We start from the raw sequence: 17,018 nt of genomic DNA on the forward strand, positions 1-17,018 counted from the left end.
TAGCGGTTGCAAAACCTGTGCTCAGCACCTTGCAAAGCCTCTCGTTTACAGGCGTTTGCCATCAGAACAGAACTGAAAGCCGGTGTGCCTGCACGGGGGTCACTGGTGCCCTTTGAACAGAAGCAGTCCTCACAGGCTGGCTCACCGTGGCCATCCGGCAGGAGAAGCCACCGCCTGTCTCCATCTCCCACAGGAATGTGTCAGATTCCTAAATTAAAGGGATTAGGCAATATCACAGCACAAGTGAATTTTCAAAACTCCTTTGTGTGCTATTTCATAGGTAAGATTTTTGTCATCCCATGACACCGGTCGGTACCAAAAGGCACGAAAGAGGCAAAATGTGCGGTGACCTCCTGAAGGAGGGTCCCAGCCCGGCTGTCGGTGATGGCCACGGATGAGCCCCCGGCCAGCGCTGGCAGCCGGGGAGCTGCAGTCCCGGGGTGCTGCTCACCAGCGCCGGGGCCTTGAGCAACGGGAACCGCTTCTGGCTCTGCTATTGAGGAAAAACAACGTCCTTCTGCGGGGGGATTTATTGCTGTGCCCGATGCCTCCGAGCACTATCCCCGCCGTCAGCATGCAGTGTGTTTCTTAGGTGGCTGGGGGATATATGGGGCTTGAGGCGCCAAGTTTTAATCTTCTAATTTTGAAAGCTCTTTGTCTTTTGAAACTAGATGGCTTTTGCTTTTATCCCTTCCTCTGCCCATCCATAAAGCATTTCAATCCCTCAAATGTTAAATCTTGTAGATGTGCAACCGCTCGTAACGCAGGGCAGAGAAAAAATGGTGCAAGTCTGAAATGGTAGCAAAGAGCAACCAAGTGTTCATGCCTTAAAGAAGAAATGCCTGGTGCTTTCTCCATGCATATTAAAGGTTTGGTATGAAATACAGAAGATCACTTTTTGAGGCAGAAGGTAACAAACAGGAATAGTGAGTGACCATATGGTTTTCTGTCCATATTTTCAGGGCTCTCTTCAATCCTGCTTGAAGTACCAGGTGACTCTAGACTTGAAACAAACATAGTGGGTTTTAACGAGCCCATTTCCATCTGAAATCTTCCCCATCCCTCACGCGTGGGTGCATAGCAAAACATGAAGTTATGGCATGGAGACATTGCTAAATTGGTAAATTATGACAGGCAGATAGATCTGATCTCAGAAAGCGCAGAGCACTTGGACAATGCTTTCACCCGCAGGTTTTGTATCTAGTCAGAAGTTATTTCAGTAACAAGATCTGACAAAAAGTCCATTCAGTAGTTACAGATCAGGCTGGGATTTATAGAGCTTGGGGGAATAAAGTGCCTTATTTGATTTAGATGGGTCTTTAACCTCAAGCAATGCCCTCTAGAGAATAATGCTGGATTTGGTATCTCTTCCTGGATTGTTTCTATCTTTATATTTTAATGATACCAGGATGGTTGTTAGTGAGATTTTTATGGTATCCTGTCAAATTAAGCAGAGTGCCCGGGCTTGATTTCTGCATTTGTCAGTGCCCTGTGCTGCCGCGCGCCCGCTCGGGGATGTTTGGCTTTGAGGGGTTGCTCTGCGGTGCTGGATGCGTGGGACTGAACTCTGGGTGCGAAGCAATGGTGTAGTCATTCGGGGTCGTTCTCCCTGTCCCCTTCAGATATTTACCTCTCAGAGCATGGTAAAGGTGACGCTTCCCACACATCTGCAACAAACTTCACACTCTGCTTCCCCTGAAGTTAGTGGAGCTTCACCAGAGGTACCAACAGGAACAAGTAATTCAGTGTTTCCAGTAGTTTTACCCCAGAGGATTTTAGGAAATATTTTGAATTACGAACATGCTTGTTTCTTTGCGTCTTAGTCCACTTGCCTTTCCTCTGACACTGTAAGGTGGATTTTAGAAACCCAAACATTTGATGTCTAAACTCTTTGATGGTACAATGGTGTTGGTTGGGTTGTGCTGATGTCAGCAATCCCACGGATGCTCCAGCCAGCAAGGACAGCTTTGGTCATAAGAAAGAAACAAGAGAAAAACAGTCATAAAAAAATGAGAAAAATTCCTGCTGCAGAAGTGAGAGTGCTCTAAATATGTCAGATTCCTAAATTAAAGGGATTAGGTAAAAATAACAGGGATTAAAAGTAAAACAAGTAAAAAAAACCCCACTTTATAATGTACTAACCAAGACCTGGTACCACCATGGACTTTGGGCTCCTTCACGTCACTGGGATTTGGACAGGAGGGTGCAGAGCCCTTTGCAGGGGATGCAGCTCTTGGTCTGACTGCACCTGGTGAGGGTCGCCGGCTGACTCGGAGGGAGGACGTCACGCTTCATGAATCTTGCAGTCTTCAGAGGGCCAGGTTTGCCAGAAACCTCCTATGGCTTCCTGTTCCTCTGATCCCACAAATCAGCAGTAAACCTGGCCTAGCCAGAGATTAGGCCAGATTTACAGCTGTTCTGCGTCCCCGCGGTGTGACACAGCCGGAGCCCAGGGGTGCCTTTGGTGCTGTGATTTTCCTTCCCGATGTACCCAAACGGCCAGTGCCAGGGTACATTAAAAGACAAACAGCTTTGCTGTAAATACCGCATCCCTAGTGATGCGTTGCCTGCATTTCCACAGCGCTTCTCCAACCAGAGTTATTTGCCATCTGATGTTACTGATGGGAAAAAAATGAGAAAGGGCACGTTAGTGTCCGCCCAGGATTTCACATCGTGGCAGATGCAGTATTAAGCACATCGGGAACTCGTGCGTTTGCCTTCTGGCCAGACCTGTTTGCAATGGACGGGGCTCCTGTTGGCCGTGTTTACCGTACGTTTGGAGCCAGCGTCCAGCTGCCTTGTGAGGAGGATCCCCGTTGCCACTGGCTTTAAATTTCTTAGCTTCATCACTGAGTGGACTCTGTCCCCGGGTGAGATGACACATGTCCCTCCCTGGTGCCGCTGGGGATGCCTGTGTAGCGCTGCAGAAGCCACTGAACCCTCCTGCGTGGGGACCGCTCGTAAGAGCAGTGAAGCTGCGGTGGTTGGAGCTCTTGCCCGGCGGTTGGCATCCTCCTGAGGCAGCCAGGCAGCCGGGCATCCCTTCCCGGGCTGAGGTGCTGATCAGCTTTTCTGCAGCTTGTTCTTTGCTATCCTGAACCTCAGCCCCGGACACGAGCAGAGAAAGGACATTTTAAAGACCAGAGAGGAGCTCTCATCGCTGATGTTATTCTGGTCTTCCTTCAAGCTCATGGGTGACTTCTTCACCCTCTACCCCCAAAAAAGCTACATTTGGACTCTCAAGATGCTGCAAGCAACAGTGCTGAGAAAATGCCACACCATACCCTGTATACCAGCTATTCTACGGAACATCAAAAAATGGCTAATGATGGTTGGAGGAGCACCTGCAGTTTGTAGTCTATAAAACTCAAGTGGCGAAAGGTGCCAGGTCAGCCCCATGGCCTGGGAGATTCAGTGCAACCCATGCACTGCCCATCCCGTCCTGTGTAACTCTGAGGAAGCCCTTTAATTAGTGCTTCAAAGAGCCTTGTTGCACATTTTCTTTGCGGCTCCGCCTTCTGAAAGATTGCATCTAAAAATGCTAAATTAATTCTGAGCAATGGTTCATCTGGTTTGAGGGAGCAGTGTGCTGTCTGCCGTGTTCATTTGCTCTCCTTGGCAATGATCATTTTTGGGTATAACATTTATATTACATCCATTAGAGCATAGAATGGGATGTGAATTATCCAAAGCTGTTCCAATCACCACTTAAATCTTTATTGATTGCAAGTAATAAACATAACTACGGTGTTGCCAAGACTTTATGCCACTCAAACACCGGTTACACACAGCCAACAAAAGTCTATGGAAGATTGGGTGAGATTTTTTCGGGTCCCATAGTGACTTTTGCTCCTAAATTTCACCTGTAGTGGTCGTGGGCTCTTCTCTGTATTGCCTGCTGTGACCTGGGAGGACCAACCCAAGCACTGAGCCAGTAGCATCAGTGCATCCCGTCACTCGTTCCTTGAAAACAGCCCTTGCCCGGCAAGATCTGGATGTTCTTTTCATAAATTAACAGCACTTTTCCAAGAACCTGCTCAGACTCTTCCGCACAGTCTGAGTTGGTTTGGCGAAGGGTCCTGTTGGTGGAACCAGCACATAAACTTGGTGGCCAGTAATTGGAATCAGATTGCCAAAAGAGCAACCTGGCCAGCTTTTGCTTTTGCTGTATGTGGGACTTCAGCCTGCTGCATCTCTTTCTTAAGCCGATAGAAGCTAGAGTGATGGCATTAGATAAAAATACCTGTTTTCTGGTTATCCACTTTATATAGGTGCAGGTGAAATCACGAAAATAAACCTAAAATACCATTAATCAAATTAAAAACAGTTATGATTTGTAATTTGAGAGGGGCAGAAGTTACACCTTCTCACATTTGGGACTGATAAAGAACTATTTCTTTGATGATTAATTTACTTTTCTTCTACTTCAAACCCATTCTGGCCAGAAAGAAATATCATAATACCACCAGTTTTCTCAATGGAGATAAAAATTACTGCAGCTAACCTGAAACTGGTGCTGTGGTGAGAGGAGGCAGGGCAAGAAATCCCTCAGACAGGGTGAGGGTGTCTTGAAGAGAAGTAAAAGGAGAGAGCAGATGGGCTCTGCGTCATTGTGTTCCCTCTTTTCCATATTAATGGCGTGGATGGACAATAGATAATAATGAAATAGATGCTCTACGAAGAGCAGTATACAGCTCTTTCTTCTGAGGGATGATGCCATGCGTCAGCGTGGGGAATGTACTCAGCCTGGAAGTGATGCTGTATTTTATGCAAGATCACCTTCATGACAAAGAAGGGCTGTAGCGATTCCAGAATTTGGAGGGAGACGTTGCCAGGATTTCTAAACTGAACCTGAAGCTTTGGGGACCTAGTTCAGGGGTGGGATTTTAATGAGTGAGTGCATAGCGTTTTTCAAAAATCATTCCGTCAGCATCGTCCTGTTACCTGGGGCCACCAGCACCAAAGGGTGCAGCAGGACTTTTGGGGCTGGTGTCCCAAGGCAAGAGGGGCTGAAATGCAGCAGGGAGGAGGCCCCAGGGCCACAAGGCAAAGGGAAGAGGAGGTTTCCTTTGAGATGGTGCCGCATTGCGTTTGGAAAAAGACTGGCACGACTTGTTTTCTAGCAGTCACTGATGGCTGAAGAGGGGAAGGTAATGCTGCCAGCAACCAAGCAGGGTCTTCTAACAGGGGAGCAGAGAAACCAAACTGCTGAAACACTGATAAAACCCACCTCTGTCCCAGGTGTAAAACAATGTTTGCAGCAGACTGATAAAGTGAAGCCTGTGAGACTAGGTGGGCACCAATCTTCTTAACGTCATGCCTCTCTTAAATAAATCAACCATAGCAAATGGCCTAATTTGCCATTGGGGGCAATACTATTCAGTATGAGGCACGTGGTACCGTTCCTCAACGTGACCCAGCAATGCGCGCTTGCAGTCCAGAAAGCCAACCGTGTCCTGGGCTGCATCAGAAGCAGCGTGACCAGCAGGTCAAGGGAGGGGATTCTCCCCCCCTGCTCCGCTCTCGTGAGACCCCCCCCAGTACTGCGTCCAGCTCTGGGGTTCCCAGTACAAGACAGGCATGGAGCTGTTGGAGCGAGTCCAGAGGAGGGCCAGGAAGATGATCAGTGGGATGGAGCACCTCTCCTATGAGGACAGGCTGAGAGAGTTGGGCTTGTTCTGCCTGGAGAAGAGAAGGCTCTGGGGAGACCTTAGAGCACCTTCCAGTACCTAAAGGGGCTACAGGAAAGCTGGAGAGGGGCTGTTTACGAGGGCATGGAGTGATAGGACAAGGGGGAATGGCTTTAAGCTGAAGGAGGGGAGATTTAGATTAGATATTAGGAAGAAATTATTCTCTATGAGGGTGGTGAGACACTGGAACAGGTTGCCCCATCCCTGGAGGTGTTCAAGGCCAGGCTGGATGAGGCTTTGGGCATCCTGGTCTAGTGGAGGGTGTCCCTGCCCATGGCAGGGGGGTTGGAACTAGATGGGCTTTAAGGTCCCTTCCAACCCAAACCAGTCTATGATTCCATGATTCTCTAGACTCAAGTCTTCCCGTCATTTGTAGATGTCGGCAAAAAAAATATTAGCGGAGTTTGGTAAAGCTGCCCAACAGATCCAACCTCACATGGTTAAGCCTGGATCAGCCAAACCTACTACAGCTGGATGAAAAGGACAAGCAAGCAAACAAAAAAAATCCTTCCATTACATTGAGGAAGAAAACCACTGCAAGTTTCTGCCCAAGAATACCATCTTATGACATCGAAAACACTGACATCCCGATCGTAATTGCCTCAGCTCGTTTTCTTGGGCATACAGAGCACAACAAGAGAGCACAAGCTTTCAAACCTCTGAACATTTTACTTTGATAAAAGCAACCAAACTAGTAGAGAGCTGGGCTGGAAACCTCACGGGGGGGAGATGAAAAAGAATCCTGTCATAAATAAAAGGCAGAGGAAAAACAGCTGAAGCCACCCGGGAAAGGGCCGAGGACCTCATAGGATATCCTGTACAGCCCAAAAACAGCAACCTAATTAAAATAGCAGCTGGAAAGCACAAAATTATCCCAGGAAGAAGATGAGGAAATGGAAGTCTTTTGAGAGACAGACCCAGAAACCAAGGAAACGATCTTCTGAGCCGTTTTTGGGGTGGTGTAGCTGGCCGGGGAGGCAGGTGGCAGCTGGGGGACAGCCCTCCCGTGGGACCCGGCCGAGGCATTTAGTCTCTCCATTCCTCTGCCCCTAAGGCAATTAAAAAAAAAAAATCCCCCCTCAAACAAACAGTGCCAGGGCAAGCTATGGAAAATCCTCTTCCTAGAGCCAGCAGCCCTCACTCCCAGAAGAGCCTTACGCTTCCCTCTGTAATAGCAAACCAAACACTTTGACCCTTGGTAGCCTTCGACCTGATGGTGTGGGTCCGGTGCTGGCGCTGCCCGAGGGCCTTTTTTTGGGATGGGCTGAGTTCCAAGCCATGGCACATTACGGAGGATTCATGTTCAACGCACGCTGCTGAGCACACGGTGAGAAATATACACAGCGATCCAGCCGTGCCCTGCTGCACCTCCACCAGGATCTCGGCCAAAGCCATGCCTGGCTCCCACTATGAAATTGAAAACAGCTACGCCGCTACTCAGAGACGAGCAATGGGAAAATGTACCAGCAGCCAGGCTCACCGTTCAATATATTTACTTAACCTGGGAATTTGGGAGCCGAGGAGTCCATCCCACACGAGCTCGCATTGCATCCCTGCGGGTGAAGCGCTGGGCCGGGGGTGCAGAGGCGTCACGCCTTCCCCCACCATCAGGTCGCTCAGATGCTGCTGCACGGGGGAGCAGCTCGCGCGTGAAGAGGTCTCGGGATTAATTTCCTAGGAGCAGACAAAATTGTTCCTTAGGACTTTGATCAAACAAGCTGCATTTCGTGCTCCATCTGTGAAGCACAAATTAGTGCCTTTTCTAGGACATTGAGAGGCTTCTGCACGCCGGAACACGCTGCGCATCCCAGTGCCCCGGCCAGCAAAATAGTGGAGCCGAGGGAGGCCGGGAGCTCGCTCAGGCAAACCTTCAGGTGCTGGGGGCACAGGGAGGGCTAAGGCAGGGGAGGACAAGCGCCTGCTCGTGCTTTGTGTCAGACTTTCCTCCCCCAGTCCCTCCTACCACCCGCCCGTCCCGTACCAGGCAGCCCCCGCGCCGGGCAGGATGGCTTGCAGCCCCCCAGCACAGGAGCACCCCGGCACGGCGATGGCTCCGCACGCAGCAGCGGCTCCTCGGAGCTTGTCTGCCCGTCCCACTCCTCTGTTCCTCCTGCCGGGACAGACGGACAGAGCAAATCCCCTCTTTGCTACCTGGGCTGAGGTATTGCAGTACCTCACCTGACAAATAGGGCCATGACAAACTATAGTGAAAACCCCAGTTTAGGCAAATTCCCATCTGTTTAGTTAAGATAATTTTAGTTTACTACTTTTTTTTTTTTTTTTGGCAGTTGCGTGTGTGCAATTAACTGCAATCTCGGCTTTAAAAAAAAAAAAAGCACCCTAATTAGCATGTTAAGCCTCCTCATCTCCCAATACTGTATAATGTTGTGAAAGCTAATCTATAATGTATTGGATGTTATGCAAATTCTCTGTACTCCATATGGGGTTTATAAAGGCATGCAAATTAAAAATAGTGTTCGGAATAGGACTGGGGGGAGGGGAAAATTTGCACAATAAAATATGCGGATAGGAGAAAAGGTGTTTATAACCTTCTCCCTATTGTTTGTGTATTCTCAGCTGCACAATGCTTTTCAAAGCAGAGAGATGTATTGCATAAAAATCTCTCCAAATTGGATAGTTTTTAAATGAAATTTAAAATGAGAGCGCTGTTCTCTAAGCAATAATCCACACCACTCTTTCTGCTGGGGCTTGTAATGGGTAGGTAAAGGCGCTCAGCTTTCACTGACTTGCATTGCAATCATGCACGGCTTCTTGGAGCGTATTTGCCCCGGTGTCACCGGGGGTCTTGTCACAACACAGCAGCCCAGGAGGGTCCACGGGGGTGGCTTGGCCAGGACCTGGCCGGTCCCCGTCGGCATAAACCAATGGGGCAGGTGCGTTACCTGCAGCACCCGGGGTGTTTGCGGTGTCCGCGGAGCGCGCTTTGCTCCCGTTGGTATTTTATAGCCCTACCTATAGGTGGATGCAAATGTAGCTGCCATACAGCTGGCTTTTTACGATGCCGCTGGCTCGTGGCAGAGGGGCTCCATGCCTGGTGCCAGAGCTGAGCCGGCAACACGTTGTGTCTCGTGCGGGTTGTCACCGCCGCCCGTCGGCTGCGTCCGGCTGAGTGCATACAGCCTTCCCTGGTTGATACTCCGTTAGATTACAGCTGCTGCTTAAAATTGCCATTTTACAAAAAATCTTGGCTGGTGTCAAACGGAGCCCGTGCAGACCAGGAGGAGTGGTGCTGCCTCTGCCTGGCCAGCCGGGAAGCTCTGCCAGTGCAGGCAGTGCTGGCATCGCTGCCGCTGGGACCAGGGACCGGCAGATCTCCCCACCTTGATGGCTTTTCCCGGCTTTTGCCCTCCCTGCTGGCCTTGGTAACGCCACGCTGGGTCACGTTGGTGCAGCCCATGGGGCATTCAGCTCTTGAGCATGCACGTTCTCATGGCCTCCACAACCTGCCTGTCCCCTGCTCCGTGGGCTGCTGCCCCCCAGGGTGGCACCTGACGCCCGCTCTCCTCCCGAAGGACACGTAGCACCTCCGAGGTCTCACGGCCATCTCGGAGGCAGCTTCTTGGCAGATGAGGGACCGGGGCTTTTCTTCACCAGCTGCTTCTTCCAGCATCTGCTTGCCCCAGGCACGGCAGGACTTGGCCACTCCGGCTGCTCCAGGGCCGTGAGCCCTCCAGCCTGTGGCCTTTCCCTAAATGCCGCCATGTAATTAAGCTTGTCATTAAGGTGTTTTGTATAGGTTGTGCTGCTCTTTCTTCTGAGTCTCTTCAGCTCTGCAGAGAGTCATGCACTTTGGGCAGGAGTGGGAGAGAGCAGCAAGAGCGAGGAGCAAGGCACCAGGGCAGACGTGGGCTGAGCTCCTGCGTCTCCTCCGCTGAGCGCAGGCGTGGATGGACCCACAGCGGGGCATGGTGCAGGGCAGCCCTGCCTGTGTCTGCCTGGTGTTATCCCATGCGAACTGGCACAGCATCATCGAGGATAAGGACTAAGGACCCATCCCTTTCCTCCCTACCAGCTGCCCCGCACGGCCATGGAGCAGGGATCAAAGCTGTTCAAGCAGGAACTGAAGGTGTCCCTAACGCAGGGACCCTGTCTCATGAAAATGGGCGGGAAAAACCCCAAGACATTACACAAGGAGGAAATGGAAATTGGAAAAACCCAACGGAAGGCTCCTCAGGCGCCGCTTTCCCACAGGGAAGGGACGGGCGAGCTCAGGTCCCCCGGGCTTGAGGGCTCTTAGCACCACTCAGCAGCTCCCTGCATCCTGCCAACATTTCCCACCCCGGGCACTTTCAGCTGGCGTTTTCGTGTTCACTAATTTGTTTCCTAAAGGTCTGCGTTTGCTTATTTTCTGCTGCAGTTCCCTGGGCCGGCAGAGTTCAGGATGCAGCAGCTCCAGGGAGAGCAGCCGCCCGCGCGGCGCCTCCGAGCATGGCCCCTGCGGCGGCAACTGCCGGAGCTGGAGAAACCACCGCCGGCAGGGCTGGCAAAAACTCCCTCCGTGACATCCACCCTGGGGTTTTTCGCTTTGCAGACGTGTGCACGCACACGCACAAACACACACACACACACCCCCGCCCACACACACCCCTCGGGTGCAGAGGGCTGTGCGGGGGTCTGGAGCCGCAAGCGCCGTTGTACCGTAAGAAGCCGCAGTGGCTCGTTTGCAGGGCTTGCTGTCTGTTAGTGCAATACCAGGCGTCCTGCTAGATCAAACCCACCGTAACCCTTAAAGCTACTGTGAATGCCTGCGACCGTGGCAAAGTGGGAAATTGGCCTTGCTTTGTTTCTGCTGCCTGCATTTAACAGTGAGTGCCGATTACTCAAAGCGATATGGGCAGGACCTGGTAATGTAGCGTTGCTCTAGCGTTAACTTAAGGGGATGATCCAGTTGCCTGCAGTGTAAATACTTTGTGGCCAGGAACCCTGCTTTATCGCTTTGTATAGTTTTAAAGTAGTTTAAAGATTGAATAACATAAAATAACATAATATAATGTTATTTATGTTATTTCCCACGTGAAGAACTCCTGTAAACCTTGCAGTATTGAAACTCAGTGAACAAGGCATCTTAGACAAGCTGAAAAACAAATGGTGGTACGATAAGGGTGAATGTGGAGCCAAGGACTCCGGAAGTAAGGTCAGTCGCTGAAGGTCTTTTTGTACTGATTAGCAATCACATTTTGACCCACTGTTTGTTTATACAAAGAATGACTTTCAAAAGTTGATATTTACATTTTGAAGGTTGAAAGAAAAGAATAGAAAAAAATAATTAAGTCTCTGAACTTGACAGCATTTTTCTCTTATGCAGTAACAGGCTGTAGTTGTAAGTATGTTTTACTATTGGAGTATTTTGCTAGAAAAACATGGAAAGAGAGGCCCCCAAAGTCTCCCAAGCTGGTATCTTCATTTCATTGTGCGAGTTTCAGCACAGTCAATGTGTATTATCCAGGCCAGCATCTTTTCTTATTTCTAGTTTTATTGAAAAAACACATTTTTGTTTCAAAATTGTGACTTCGATTCTCTACATGTCAGTTTGGGAAACAGTCACACACTTGCTAAGGGTGGACAATTTCAGGCCAGACCCACAATAAGGAAAAAAACCCACCCTTCCTGCCCTATTGCCCAATTCAGTTTGAAATTGGTTTGATTTAAAAAAAAAAAAAAAATCTAGAAATACTATTGGTAACTCATTACATAAATATTGTATATTCTTTTTTATTCTGCTTTGAACCATTTTGCTGCTGCAGTGCCCTGTCCCACACCAGCCAAGCGGCAGGGCCAGCCTCCGGCAGCTCCTCGTGCAGGACCACTGGAGACCCCAGTGGAGATGCCAGCCCTGAGGTGACAGGCGGATCAACCTGGTAGCTGCACACTTAAATTGCAGGAAATATTTACTTACACCATTCAGTTAAAAGAAAGAGGATTTTTTTAAAAAAATTTATTTATTTATTTTTTTAATCCTTATAGAGCCATTGAGGAGAAAAACACTGTAGAAAGTGCTGGGCTTGTTGGAGTAAAGGACATTTTCAAAGGCACCAAGAGGAGGAGAAATCCAGCTCCAGCTGAAATCAGTTGCAGTCGAGTGCCTAACTCCCCTGGTGCCTTCGGAAGTGCTCTCTATAATCATTCAAACACAAAACTATCATTTGGAAGCACCCTCTCGGTGTTGGAGGACAGTTTCAAGTTCCGTCAAAGCCAATAATAAAAAGTCATTGATTTCAGCTGGACTGGAAGTTGCTCAGGGCACAACCCTGTAGCTGTTGTAGGAGATAAATTTGGGATCAGGGGACATCTGAATGCACGGCAGCTGCAGAAGGAAAACGTAATTGAAAAGAGGTGTAAATGAGTAGTATCTTCAGTGTAAATGGCAGGCTGTTGGCTACAGCTGCATCTACCCAAACTGCCCGTGAAGCGCACAGACACTTACAGAAGGTGGCTGATACTTTATTCTGGCTATACGCAAGTTTTGCTGTTCCTGGAGATACTCATAAACCCGGCTCCGCCAGCAAGCGTTGTCCATGGGCACAGCCCAGCGCCACACGTTGCCCCCCTGGCAGGCGCCGTGCCCGCCGGCACCGATCCCTGCACCCAGCCAGGCGGCCCGCCCAGCAGCAAAAGGGTTGCAGCTCTATTTACTGATCGCAGAATTTGAAAAATGCAAGCCTTTTCCCCCATCTGACATGTATTGAAGGAAGGTGAACCCTGGCCAGTATTTTTTTTGTGTTACAATGACTGGTTTTATTCGGAAACGCGCTCTCCCGCAGTCACGGAAGGTGCTAGTTCAGCTTAGGGCTCTGCTGCTTGACCTTAAAGTAACTGACCATCTTCCTAGGGTGGTTTTTTTTTCCTAACTGTTGAAAAAAAAAAAAAAAGGTAGATAAGTTTAGCAGCATCTCAATAATTTTATCTACATTCACCAAAACCAAGTGTGTAGTGGTTTGGGTTTTTCTTTTTGTAGTTTTATAACAGCCTTCTGCAAAAAAAGTGCTGTTTTACGCAGCCACTGCTTTCCCCGTCAGAGCTTTCCCAAGGCGCCTTTGCCACCAGAGATGCTCGGCCGTAGACAGGTTTGCTCTGGGACGCCGAAAGCCTGGGGAAGTCAGCGGCCAAAAAAACCACAAAATAAAAAATAATTTAAAAAAAAAATCTCATCGCCTTGGAGCCAGCCAGGGTTTTGCCCACCAAAGGGTGGGAGACAGCCCCGGGCTGCCGGGGACGGGGGGACGGCACCGATCCGTGAGCGGGACACTAAATGCCACGAGCGTAGTTATTCCAGTTAGGACTAAGTGCAAAGCAGCCTGTTGTCTTTCTGTCTGCCTGCTCCTCGCAGCAAAACTAACGGCGTGGCTCGTTTCTCTTAGGACAAGACGAGCGCTCTGAGCCTGAGCAATGTGGCCGGGGTTTTCTATATCCTGGTGGGAGGCCTCGGGCTGGCCATGATGGTGGCTCTGATCGAGTTCTGCTACAAGTCTCGGGCTGAGTCCAAGCGAATGAAACTCACCAAGAACACGCAGAACTTCAAACCTGCTCCCGCCACCAACACCCAGAATTACGCTACGTACAGAGAAGGCTACAACGTGTACGGCACAGAAAGTGTGAAAATCTAGGGGTACGGCTACGGGCCGGGAACTAAAGCCCTCTGGGTTTTCTTTCTTTCTATTTTTTTTTTTTTTTTAATTTTTATTTTATTTTAAGCTGTGCGTGGTATTTTGGTGTGTGCATCAGCGGACTGCTGCAAAAGGGCTTTTGAAACATCGTCTGCTGGCAGTCTCGGAGTATAAGGGATTTAAATTTCTTCCCTGGCCAGAAGTAAGCTTGGTACCATCCTGTACTACAAAGAGTGAGGGCTGGCCTCATGCTGAAGGGGGTACCTCCTCTCCCCAGCATTGTGCTAGCTCAGTGCATATAAAAGTATTTCGTTAATTGCTTTAAAAAGCACTGTAATCAGAATTCGCATCTCTCTTGCTAGTGACCTCTTCCCCTTTCTTTTTTAAGCTATACTCAGGTCAGGTAAGTGCTTTTAGGAAGCCTCAAAAAAAAAAAAAAAATTCTACAATAGGGAAAAAAAACAAAAAAAAAAGTCTACACTAGAAATGGTGATTTCTAAAGCGTGACAAGTAGAGTTGAATTGCTGAAAGTCGACTCTGGAAAAGCCCGGTTAGGCCATCGCCCACAGGCTCTGCCTCTCCCCAGGCTCAGCTTCCCTGCCCCTCACTGCCGGGCAGTGATGAAATCTTTCTGGTTTTATTATAGATCCTCGCCCTGACAGCACGCAAGAGGAGAAGCAGCAAAGAATGTGGCTACTTCACAGATTCGGACCACCTGAGCCAGTCGTACTCTCTCCGAGGTGTCAGGCATGACACGCATTGATGATGGTGCAATGTACTTTTAATAGGAAAAACTGATATTTTTTCCTTCAGTGCCTTATGGAAGACTCTGAGACTCACAACAATGCAAACCATCACCGAAATATTCTTGCTTTGCTTGAAAGAAGAAAAAGAAATAAGAAAATAAGAAGAAGAGAAAATGAAAAGAAAGGATAAAAAGAAAAGAAAAAAGAAAAAAAGAAGAAAGAAAAGAGAAAAGAAGAAAAGAAAAAAAGAAAAAAGAGAAGAAAGAGAGAAAAGAGAAAAAGGAAAGGACTGGTAACAAGATATTAGTATGTGAAAAAAATTCTTGTAAAAAAAAAAAAATCAGTGCAACAAAAGCCATTCTTTGATACCACTGCACAGTAAACGAACTTGTGTCCTGAAAGCAAACCGCAGCCAGTTTCATCAGCCACCCCAATCGTATCAAATTATGAAACTCCTCCTGACACAAAGCCTCAGAAATCTGCTGCGTGCGAACACGGACTGGCCTGTCACTGCTTGTATGAGCTGATGTCAAGATGTTTCAGTGTTTACTTACCAGTGGTGTGATTTATTTTTTTTTTCTGAGCCACTTGAAACTCTCCAGCTAATTTGAGCAATTCTGTAAAGCAGTAAAAGCTGTAACACCTGAAGAAAAGAATCTGTGCATTAAAACCAGTTAAGGTCAATGACTGTGAATCTGTAAATCCAAAAGAAAGTAATTTGTGGAACTGCATGTCTTGCTTCCAGATCAGTAAATTAATTTCTTGACAAGGTAGCTAAAATGTGGGCAGAAAATACTGTATTCCTTTTTTTTTTCTCTATCATCAGGCATACCTACAGGTGCTTTATTAAAATGACATTGGGTGGCTTTTAAAAAAAAAGAAAAAAAAAAAAGAAAAGCTACTTGCTGTTTAGGTTCAGCCCATATATCTCTTTTCTTGCTGTGCATTTGCATTTTAATTCACTGTTTAATATCAAGCAATGAAGCAAGAGAAGCGCAGGTTAGTTTTTCCCAGGCCTGCTTCCGCTTCACCCCAACTAGCACCGTGCTCGGCTAACGCTTCTCGGTAACGGTCGGTTTAAACCAGAAGTAAGGAAAGAGGATAGTAACTCAAAATTAGAGCTGCAGTTCCAGAGTAACATTAAGCGATCTAACATGACTCCTGCTAGTACTGTTATATTATATCAGCTCCTGCCAACTCTTGTTTCGTGGCTACTGGTGAGAGGATGCTCCTGTCCTTGCCCTCTCCGTAACGAGGACGCCGCGCTCCCGCCGACACCGCGACGGGTGGGAGCTCGCTATTACTCACATCCGACGTCTTAGACAGCAGCAGCGTTTCAGCCTTGAACCTCTGCCTGGAAACTACTTAATTTCATCTTTTTTTTTAAAAAAAAGAAAAAAAAGCAACAAAAAAAGCGCAAAAGACAAAAAAAAAACCCCAACCTTTAAACATATTGTCAATCACATGGGAAATGTTCAATGGAATATCTGCATACTAATTACCTCTAATCGACAATATGTATTTTCTGTAGTTTACTATAGAGTTTTATTTCATCAGTAACATACAATGAAAAAGAAGCTCATTTAAACCAGTCTGACCCTTAGGCGTTTAGTTTGCTGATGATAGATTTGAACTTTTAATAGGATTTAAAAAAAAAGAAAAAGATTATATGGGGAAAGTCTTGTTAAAAATAAGTATTTCCAACAAAATGTAATATAAAATAATTTTAAAAGCTCATAGGAGAATAATTTATTGTTCGAGTTTTTAACAAGATATTGACAAAAAATTGTTGGTTCGTTTTCATTTTCTTTTCATGAAACTGTGATTATTTTTATTTCAACTTCTGAACGCGATCATGTCCCCAGCAAGGGCGAGCTAAAGCTGTGCGGTTATGAGTTGTATTTAAAACAAACATTTTTCTTAAAAGCTGTATAAAAGATGTATGTTTATCAAATCAATTTTTAAGAGTGGAGGCTTCACAGCAGTGAAGGGAGTTTGGTAAATGGTTCGATATTTTTTAAACTTGCATGTAAAGCTAAAACAAAATGTGTTGAGTGCTTACCGATTCCAGCTACCAACTTCAAGCTATCGGAAGTTCGGCAGTAGTCTCACGATGATTTGTTTCAGTATTTTTTTTTTTTCATTTGTTTTGCTTTGGGGGTTTTGGGGGTTCTTTCCTTTTTCTTTTTTTTTCCCTCTTTTTTTTTTTTTTTGTAATTTAAAAGTTCCTATTTTTTTGGTCGTTGAAACTGCACTTCAGTGAGCAGATAAATTGCCAAGCAAACTAATGGCTGTAAAAGCATAAACTGCATGTGTGGGCATCAATTACTGAGCCTCATTTTAATGAGGTGTTGTACAAAGAGTTTTAATACATTTTGTAAATAAAACTGTAAAGAAAAAAAAAAAATAAAGAGCCCGCTGATCTTTTCACCGGAGGAGAGCGAGTCCCTACCTGCTGATGTCCCTCTGGCCTGTCTGTCTCGACGTGGGGTGTCCCACGGGTATTTAGTTCGGGTGCCATCGGAGGTGCCGCCAATGCTTCGCCCGCAACGCTGAGCCAGGGACGCAGCTGGGAAATGCGTATTTCTGGTTCGGTACCCTGCAAACAAACTCTTTTTATTTTATTTTTTTTTTCTTGCTGAGTGAAGCTGGTTGATTTTGGCCTGGTCCGAAGGGAAGGGGGAAGGGAGGGGAGAGCCGGCGGGGCTGCGGCAGGGCGGGAGATGCTGTGCCCTGCCCCTGGCGTGGGCAGCAGCGTGGGGAAATAAAGTCCTCAACTGTTGACTATACAGATATATTTTCCTGCAGTTCCCACATTTTCAGCAATGCTTTTTGAAAAAAAAAAAAAACAAAACCGCACAAAAACTTAACCCACCATTGCAGCTAATCCCAGCTCTAATTTATGGAGCTTACCTCATCCACAGTTTGGTTTTTCCAAGTCACCACAAACTACGAAC

At 47.4% G+C, this 17,018-nt stretch overlaps 1 protein-coding gene across 6 annotated transcripts in view; it reads left to right on the forward strand.

The window, feature by feature from the left end:
• The window catches only part of GRIA3 (glutamate ionotropic receptor AMPA type subunit 3), a 158,494-nt gene extending 142,021 nt beyond the window's left edge, over nt 1–16,473 (forward strand). The window contains exons 14-16 of one of the 6 annotated variants that reach the window (XM_054839114.1): nt 10,731–10,845; nt 13,070–13,287; nt 13,962–16,473. In XM_054839114.1, coding sequence (XP_054695089.1) covers nt 10,731–10,845; nt 13,070–13,287; nt 13,962–13,974 — 346 coding nt within the window. In that variant the 3' untranslated portion in view covers nt 13,975–16,473. Of the gene's footprint in view, nt 1–10,730; nt 10,846–13,069; nt 13,318–13,961 lie in introns of those variants that run through there. The other 5 variants (XM_054839115.1, XM_054839112.1, XR_008578911.1 and 2 more) reach the window with 5 other exon arrangements.
• Nucleotides 16,474–17,018: the final 545 nt, after the last annotated feature.

Source organism: Grus americana, chromosome 12, assembly GCF_028858705.1.
Source record: "Grus americana isolate bGruAme1 chromosome 12, bGruAme1.mat, whole genome shotgun sequence".
NCBI lineage: Eukaryota > Metazoa > Chordata > Aves > Gruiformes > Gruidae > Grus > Grus americana.